This window comes from Petaurus breviceps, unplaced genomic scaffold, assembly GCF_028583685.1.
Source record: "Petaurus breviceps papuanus isolate PSGF00001 unplaced genomic scaffold, PetGlider_PUasm1.0 419, whole genome shotgun sequence".
Lineage (NCBI taxonomy): Eukaryota > Metazoa > Chordata > Mammalia > Diprotodontia > Petauridae > Petaurus > Petaurus breviceps.
The window spans coordinates 12976903-12986764 of record NW_027186324.1 but is presented as its reverse complement, the minus strand read 5'-3'; the positions used below and the strand labels follow the sequence as shown (position 1 = coordinate 12986764).

The 9862-nt window shown below is 39.3% G+C and overlaps 1 protein-coding gene and 1 pseudogene across 1 annotated transcript; both read left to right on the top strand.

Moving 5' to 3' along the window:
* Positions 1–1631: 1631 nt before the first annotated feature.
* LOC138171169 (olfactory receptor 5K1-like) lies at positions 1632–2550 on the top strand (annotated as a pseudogene).
* A 262-nt stretch (positions 2551–2812) lies between these two features.
* Positions 2813–3336, top strand: LOC138171139 (oligosaccharyltransferase complex subunit OSTC-like). The gene has a single exon (XM_069100496.1). The coding sequence runs from the start codon at positions 2813–2815 to the stop codon at positions 3260–3262; it is 450 nt and encodes a 149-aa protein (XP_068956597.1). The 3' UTR covers positions 3263–3336.
* The last annotated feature ends 6526 nt before the right edge of the window (positions 3337–9862 follow it).

Sequence of the window (9862 nt, the reverse complement as noted above, 5' to 3'; positions counted from 1 at the left end):
ACTCTACTGCATTACAAAGCAGGATTCTGCAGGAAGTAATCATGATGGCTCTCCAAAAGAAACAGAACAAAGGAAGAGAAAGCCCAGAAAAGACAGCTAAAAAAAAAAATCAAAATAATGGAGGATCTTTCAGACAATAATATACTTAAAAAATAGGAAACAAATATAAGAGGGTAAACAATATTAAAAATTAGCACAAAGAACAAAGAGAGGCAACGTGATGTAGTGGAGAGAGTCAATCTCAGAACTAAAAAAACTTGCGTTCAAGTCCCACCTCTGACATATCCTGTCTATGTGACCCTGGACAAATCACTTTGCTTCTCAATGAGTCTAAGAGTGTAAGTTGCAGAGAAGGTGCCAACTTGCATTGGAAAAGAAATTTTTCCATACATGTAGTTCTATACACAAATGAAACAATATATCCTGTCCCTATCCTTTAATGTAGAAAATCAATAATCTAAATGGAGACATTCTCACCAAAATCTGTAAAACTAGTATTGCAGTATACCTTCACAGCTTTAAAAAGGAACTTTTGGGACAAACAAAAGCAAGATCATCATGGTACAATGGGTAGTAATCTTATTGAATATGTATGAATAATAAATAAGGTCCATACATTTGGAAAAATTCAGTATGATAGGTCCATTAAAATTTTCAGAGAATCTTAAGCTTTGCAGTGAGACTACCCAGGCTATTGAAATGAATATCAATGCCTGGCAAGGAGGCATTTTGATAACATTGTCTGAGACTGAATAGTGAAATGGATAGAACATGGATGCACCAGTGCTAATTCTTGTGGAATTTCCAAGTTCAGCACATCGAAGAGCTTGAGATTTTGGAATACGTGTACCATCGACTATAGTCTTTGTTATCTAAAGGAAAATAGTGGCAAATGAGACTTACTTTTTTTCAAAAATCCATTATGTAGGAGGCACTCAACTATTACCATTTTAGTAGATTGAAAATACAGAGCCAAATCACCCATCTTGGGTAATAGACTAGACTTGCATAAATCCTTGAAAAGGAACCTTTTGAACATAGCATAGATTCTTGAACCATGCAAAAAGAGTCCAGGCCAACTTAATCTAATCTTCTCTCTCAGAAGCTATGACCATAAAAACTTAGAGAAATTACTATTCTCTTGGAAGTAAGCTAGATAGTCCCTTGGTTTCTCTGGCTGTCCTCCATGCCTGGAATGCTCTCTTTCTTTAACTCTGCCTATTGATTTCCTTGGCTTCAAGTATCAACTAAAATCCCATCTTTTACAGGAAGTCTTTTGCACCCCCTTTTAATTCTAGTGCCTTGTTTCCATAAATTATTTCCTATTTATCCTGTATATAGCTTGCTTATATGTATTTGTTTGCATATTCTGTCCTCTGTTGTGAGCTCCTTGAGGGCATGAACCATCTTTTGCCACTTTTTGTGTCCTGTATACTTAGCACAGTGCCTGACATTGAATGGATGTTGATTGTTTTGAGGTGACTATACTTTAGAGTTAAGGTTACAACCCTGGAAGAAAGTAGACTTGTTTGTACTCTAATCTCTGCTGAAAGAAGTTAGGAGAAAGAAGTGGCTATGTTTTGAGTTGTAGTCTAATACGTATCCCAAATCCCTGTTTTCAGGAGACTGCGATGGCTGAGATTGTCACTTTGACATCTGAGTTTATCCTCACGGGATTTACAAGTCACCAACAACTGCAGATTCTTCAATTCGCACTTTTCCTTATAATATGCCTGATAACCATAATAGGTAACATTTCAACTGAACCCCAACTCCACCCACCTATGTATTTGTTTCTTGGTAACGTGGCATTTATGGATGCTTTTAGTTCATGTGCTGTTACTCCTAAGATGTTAATAAACATCCTTTCTAAGGACAGAATGATTTCCCCTCATGAATGTATGGCACAATTTTCTTTTCTTTGCTTTTCTGAAACTTCAGCTTTTCTCCTAGCAGCCATGACATATGATCGCTATGTGGCAAGATGTAACCCACTTCATTATCCCACCATGATGTCAAAGAAACTATGCATTTAGATAATCACTAGGTCACTCATAGCTGGTAACCTACATTGCATGATTCATGCTGGCTTTCTATTCAGATTAACTTTCTGTCAGTCACACCATCTTTTGGTGATGTTCTTCCTTCACACTGACTCTTGTACTGACCCTTATATTAATGAATTGATGATATTTATCTTCTCAGGCTCAATTCAAATCTTCACTATAGCTGTTGTCCTGTTGTCTTTTCATCCTTTTTACTGTCTTTAGGGTGAAATCAAAGGAGGGATGAGGCAAAGCCTTTTCCACCTGCACATCCTATTTTATATCTGTCTCAATATTCTATGGTTCTCTTCTCATCATATATGTTCGTCCAGGTGCAGTTAATGAGGTAGCTGTAGACATACCCATTGCTGTTTTTTAGGCAACAGTAATTTCCTTTTTAAACCCGTTCATTTATAGCCTGAGGAACAAGGAAGTAATCAGTGTCCTCAGAAAAATTATGAAGAAAAAAATCTCAGGGGAATTTGGAACAAAATTTGTGCGCTGAGGTTCTTTTGTTTGAATATGGTTACGCTTTTCATGAACATTATCCAAAAAATGGGAGAGAAATATTTTGGATAGGACCAGTTCAGAAAAGTATAAAGTCTAATGGAGAAATGAATTAATGAATACAGAAATTGGGAATTAGGGTACTATTAGTATCTCAATTTCAAGTCCTGAAAACAAGATTATTTTCCCAATGGATAGTGTCAGACAATTGATCAACACAAAACTCAAAAAGTTGGGTTCTCCTTCTGGTGCCCAGCACCATGGAGACGTTGTACCAGGTGCCCTTCGTGGTCCTCGAGTGTCCCAACCTGAAGCTGAGGAAGCCGCCATGGGCCCATATGCCGTCAGCCATGATGGTGTACGCCCTGGTGGTGGTGTCTTATTTCCTCATCATGGGAGGAATAATTGAAGATGTCATTGTGGAGCCTCTTAGTGTTGGATCAATGCCAGATGAACATGGACATCAGAGACCAGTTGCTTTCTTGGCATGTAGAGTAAATGGACAATATATTATGGAAGGACTGGCATCCAGTTTCCTGTTTGCAGTGGGAGACTTAGGCTTCATAATCCTAGACCGATCCAATGCACCAAATATTCCCAAGATCAATAGGTTTCTTCTTCTATTCATTGGTTTTGTCAGTGTCCTCTTAAGTTTCTTCATGGCAAGAGTGTTCATGAGAATGAAGCTGCTGGGCTATGTGCTGGATTAGAGTTCCTTTTGTGAAACCACAACAGTAACTGGATTCTCTCCTTTTAATGGTCTTTCAAAGGCCATTCTGCCCTCCAGGACAAAATGTGGAACATGGATTGACTGTGTCAAAGAATGACATAAGGAAAGGTCTGGTGTAAAAATGCAGAAGGTTTTAGTTCATTTTTTGGAAACCAAAAAAAAAAAAAACCAAAACCCTCTTGGTCCCATTGATGTGATCAGTTTATAATAGTAACAGTAGTAATAGTAATAACACCATTGTTTTGCTGTATTGACCCCCCACCATTCATGTCAAATAATCACATCTGTCCTCTTTGTTTTTCCCCCCATTTTTGAGAGAAACTATTTTCCTTTGTATAATGAAAGTATTGAATAAACTATTTCCTTGTTACCTACAAGCCCATTTATAAATTTCCCCTTTTCAGAAAAAGGCATTTCTTGCACAAGAAAATTCATGGAGCTGGAGCCTCTAGGCTGATAACTCTATCCAGGGGATCAGCTTTGCCTTGACCATTTGTTATTTTAAATGTAGCTTTCAAAGTCTGTGATTTTATGTGAGATTGTGTTCCCTAAGAGACAAGATGTATGGGAGAAGCCAAAATAAATAATTTTTCTGTTGACAAAAAAAAAAAAACCTCACAAAGTTAATACAGCACCATGGGTAAATGTGGAAAAGAGGAATCTAACATTATCCATAATACCGTGGAACTATACTACTGTAGAATTCAGTGAGAAGTATAAAGGAAGATGTGTCAGCATTAGGGAACAGGAGTGGATTTTGTGCAAAATCTTTCTTTTTCTTTTTTGTTTTTATTTCAAGTCCCTAGAGTATAAATAAGATGGATGATGGGAAAATAAAATAAAGGACTACCAGGAAAAAATGCAACCAGATTAAGCAAACAAACAAAAGACCTCCACATAAACCTCCCCCCCCCAAAAAAAAGACTCTCAAAAATAGCCTTGACATTCAATGAATTCAAAGTGATCACTCCTGGCTTAGAATAGGCTCTTTTGCAGCACTGTTGGGTTCTGAATGTGAAGTTTGCTGAAGTGATTGCTTTGGAAAGTTGAATTTACAAAGAATACACTTTTTACATCATAAAAGTCATGCCAAGTCTTTTTGCTCTATGAGGGCAGTTGCCACAAAAATATCATTGAACAAGATTAATATGATGACAATTTGTCACACTTGCTTAAATGGTACTGTTTGTATTGAAAATATTATTTCTCATATATTTTTACATGAACTAAGTGAATTGCTGATGAAATAAGACAAAGTCATTCTTGAATTAGTCAAAAAGTTAAAAAAACATTTTCCCCAAAGGGTGTTCACTACTTGGTGAATAAGAAAGTAAAACTGTGTAACCTCTTTGAATCCAGGGTAAATTATTTTATTTATGGACTTATTGATGGCTCAAGCAAGATACTCACCTTATATTAAAAATTCATTTCGAGCAGTAGCTATATATTTATAGCAATTACCTCAGAAGCTTTGATCCAACAAATATTCTTATTTTACTGCTGTTCTTGCCACTCTATGAAATGCAAAAGATACCCTAAAGACATAGTTCCTGCCCTGAAATGACTGACAGTCAAATTGACAAAGCAAGGGAAATATGAATGAAAAGGAGAAGAGAACTAAGCATGATAAAATGCTAGATTGTGTGGCATAGACATTTTATAGAAATTCAAAGATGAAATAAATCAATGAATGCAAGTGTAATTATGGGGAACTTATCACCCATGATGTCTTTTGTTCTCTTTGAAAATGAAGGATGAATAGAATGTGCATACATGTATGTGTATATATACTCTTATACACACATACTATATATATGTACACACATATGTACACACATGTACACACGCACATATATAGCTCAGATTCCATCTGAAAAAGACTCAGATTCTCTCTGGCTTGCTAGCATCAGCAACACAAATGCTCAGATTCCTTAAGAGTGTAGCCAATGGTGAATACCCAATATGGTGAATCTTTAATAAACTTTGTTTTACTTTGGCTGAAAGAAGACTTGGGTCAAATTCATTTGGATAGGACCCAGCATGTCGGTTTTTTGGGGTCCCAAGCACCACTAAACCTAAACCTCAACATATGTTGAAGTGTTTTAGCACCCCTACACCTCAACATTTTAAACTCCAGCACTGGACACTTGTAATCATAATGGAATCTGAAGATCCTTTGTATTGTCAAGATAACCCAGAGCTTGTGAATCCCACAGTGGGATAGACTTGTTGACATGATGGGAGGGGGCTAAACATGGAGGAGCTAGTGCCAGCTAGGGAAAAGCCCAAGCTCAGAGAGGTCAAAAGAATGGGAGAAGCATTGTGGAGGCAGAAAGAGACAGAGACAGAGAGAGAGACAGAGACAGACAGAGACAGAGACAGAGAGAGACAGAGACTGAGAACTGCCAGGAACAAGAATGCTGAGACAGAAAAAACTGTCAGGAGCCAGAATTGCTGAGAGAGAGAGAGAACTGCCAGCCAGAGCTGCCCAGGACTTCTGAGGGCCACCCGGAGCTGCTGAGAACTGAGGCAGCCTGACTGTGGTGTCGGTATTTTGTCTGTCTGTTTTGATGTTCCTTTGTCAGATTCTGTTGTTGATAGAGGCCTCAGACCTTGTTGTTGGGCCTAGGTTGATTTCACAGGTGGAAAGTGAATTGATGAGGAGGCCAGCAATGTGCATGCATGTTATTGCGGCTTTGTTAAGCTTTGTCTTCCCAGGAACAGGAACCATGGAAGGTGAGAATCAGCCTCGGGTCAAGATGAAAAGACCTTTCCTTGGGTACTTAATGCTGACTGATGATATTGCAACCTAGTTGTGATCTAGGGGTGTATGGCCTTTGTGCTTTGTGATTGACTAAATGAATGTACTTTGTTTAAGAAGGAAGACTTTTTATCAAGGAGATTAAGAAAGTATGAAGCAGGGGTGGACTTTGTGACTGATGAAGTGAATGTACCTTGTTTAATAGAGAACTTTAACCTTTGTACTTTGTGATTGAATTGAGGACTTACTAAATGATGAGTTACGAAATGAATGTACTTTGTTTCAAACTATGTGACCACTTTGATGAAAACTACGTGGCCATTTTAATGTTAAGTTGATGAGTTGTGACATGGTGAATGCTTTATTTTGATTTTCTGTAGATGATTTGCCTTAATTTATTACTGAACAAATGGAGAGTTCACTATGCTTGTAATCAGAACCTTGAAGGTTGTTCACAGAAGCAGTCTTCTGGGAAGCTGCTAGTGCTTGGCTTTACAGCACTTTACAGAAGGGAGAGCAAACTTCAGTTTGTCCCTGGGTACCTTATGTTCTCTTATGGGGAGTGAGTAGTAGCTCCCACCTCTCTTTCTTTTACCTGGGGTTGCTCTGCCCAGGAGAAGGTACATTGTGATGGCCAAGAACAGCCTTTTTTCCTTTGGATTTACTGGCTAGATTTCTTTCTCAAAGATCATGTCTTAAACCCAGTTCACTCTGGAGCTCATAGATTGGAGTATTGTCCCTGCCCTCCTATCACAGAGTGGATGTAAATACTAAACAGTAATTGTTTTTCTTTTGGCCAGGAGCCCTGAGGGTATTCCCCTCTCAGTCTGAGTTTTTCTTTCTTTTTTTGATTAAAGGGGCCATCCTTTGAGTAACTACTTAAAGAGGCCTATTCACTGAATGGGGGCTGACTCACTTAAAGTGAGAAACTAAAAAAACTCAAAAGGGTCAGGGTCTACCATTGCATCCTGTGCCATCTCCAGTGGTCCTAATAGGTATCTGGCCATTGGACCCAGATGGCTCTGGAGGAGAAAGTGAGGTTCATGACCTTGCATAGCCCTCTCTCACTCAAAGCAGTTAACTGCAAGTCATGTCATCATCTTCCTGTTGTCATGGTCCTCTTTGAGAACAAAGAATAAACACACACACACACACACATACACATATGCATATCTAAAACCAGACCTGTGTTTTCATCAGGATATGGAACTCCTGGATGGGGAAACTCCCTCTATGAATGCACGTTGCTACCTTCTCTTCAACTTATAGTCTGAGAGCATGTCCTGAGAAGTTAAGTGATTTGCCCAAGGTCATACAGCCAATATGTATCAGAGGTAAAACTTGAATTGAGGTCTTCCTACTTCCAAGGTTGGTGCTCTATCCACTGGGTCACACTGCTTCTCTAAATGAATATATACAGAACAAATATAAAATAAATTCAAGATAGTTTAGGGAGAGCATTTTCAGCTGATGAGATCAGGAAGGACTTCATATAGAAGATGAATTGGCCATGTGACCAACTTCAGTGAATGCACCTTGTGGCTTCATATTGTCATTAGCTTTTAAGGCTCTATACAACCTTGGTGCATTCTATCTTTTCAGCCTTGTTGGACATTATTTCTCCTCTTGCAGGTTACAACCAAACTGATCATCTCTCTGGTTTTCACCCATGGCTCTCTATCTCCAACCTCTGCATTGTCTTTTCCTTGTCCCTAAAATACCCTCTCTCCTAACCTTCATCAAGTCTTGACTCTTCCTTTAAGATGCAGCTTGGAGGGGGTGGCTAGGTGGTGCAGTGAGTAGAGCACCAGTCCTGGAGTCAGGAGGATCTGAGTTCAAATCCAGATAAAACTAGCCATGTGACCTTGGGCAAGTCACTTAACCCCAAGTGCCCTCCAAAAAGAAAAAAAAATGCAACTTGGACACTATGTTTTGCATGAAGTCTTTCCTGTTCCCCCTAACTGCTGTGCCATCCCTCCCAAATGGCCTTCTTTAACTCCTTTTTTATATTTGCCTTTATTACTTTATGCTGTGTATGGTTTTACATGTATTCCTGTTGTCTCCCCCATTAGAACATAAGCTCATTGTGAGTGTGGTTTGTACATTCACTTCCCCTCAGTCCCCAGCACCTAGTACAGTGCTGGGCACTTAGCAGGTGTAGTAATTGTTGACTGATTGAAGGTAGCAATTGAATTGAGTCTTGAAGGAAGATGATGTGAGAGTAAGGAGGGAGTTAAGGAATATTTGCAATGGCACAGAGATGAGAGATGCTTTCTTGAACATTAGGAACCTCAAGGTCAAGATTAAATATCCTGGAGAGGAAAAAGATAAATAAGTGGGAATGTCCCTCAGGAGTCACACCAGGATCAGCTTCTACAGCACAATGTTGTTGGCAAACTATGGCCCCGGGCCAAGTCCAGCCTGCTGCCTGTTTTTGTACTGTCCACAAGCAAAAGATAATTCAAGGGCTATTAAAAAATAGGTGACGGTCTGAATTTGGTCCCTGGGTCATAGTTTGCCAGTCTTTGCTTTAGATGACTGCAAGATGGGGGTGAATTTGCTTATGAGATTTGTCATATGTCAAGCTAAAATTCATGTCTACAGACTGTAACTAAGGCAGTTCTTTGAAATTCATGTCTATTTACAGACATTTGCTGTTTTGGATACTGAGGGGGTGGCAGAGTGCTTTGTGCATGGCAGATGCTGTAGAGATGGATGAATGAAAGAATGAACATTACAGAGTTAAGAGGCTTCTAATGATATGTAATGAGGACAATACTCATCATTTGTAAGCTTAGACAGAAAGGCAGAAGCTTGGCATATTACAGAAAAAAAACGCTGCTTATCCTTAGGACGTGCTTAACTTAACTCTTTCTAGAAACCGTTTTTATCCTCTTTCTCACCCAGTTCCCAATACCTGTTTAGTGGGCATGACTGTAGACTAACAAGACACTCTTTGGGTTGGGGTGGGGAGGGTTTATGAGATGTCTCATCATTCTAGAGGGTTAACCTGTACAAATTCTGACTCTCTTGAGTTGAGTATGAATGGAGGAGATGACGTATTGCAGAGAGGATAAGCAGTGCAACATATGTCCTGGATTCACACCAGGATGGGAGTATAATGGAAGGTGGCTCTTAATTGGAGGATGAGAGTAGAGCATGCTCAAATCTTTTCTCTTTCTTTGCATTCCCATCTACAGTCTTGAGAGTATTCGATCAATTATGGTGATGCAAAATAAAGTTTGCTAAAACAAAATGCAATTAGTTCCAGCAAAGACGGCAGCAAGAAAGTCTCAGTCAAACCTAGCTTTCTTTAGAGGGGTTCTTAGCCTGTGGTCCATTAATTAATTTTTGAAAAAATTTGATAATTGCATTTCAATAAAATTAGTTTCCTTTGTAGTCCTATGTACTTTGTTTCATCCATTTAGAAACATTATTCTGTGAAGAGGCCTGTAGGCTTTGCTACAGTGTCAAAAGGTTAAGAGTTCCTGCTTTAGGAATAATGGTAGATGGTGTGAGAGGAATCAGAGAAGCAATGAACAGGATAGATAAACTAAAAGGAGGTAATGCTTACTGAAAGAGAGAGACAGAGAGGTAGGAGAAAGACAGAGACAGAGGGAGGGAGAGGGAGGAAGGGAGAGAGAGAGAGACAGAGAGAGAGAGAGACAGAGACAGAGAGAGACACAGAGACAGAGAGAGAGACAGAGAGAGACAGGGAGAGACAGAGACAGAAACACACATGGAGAGGTAGGAGAAAGACAGAGAGAGAGGGAGGGAGGGAGAGGGAGAGAGAGAAAGAGAGAGAGAGGGAGAGAGAGA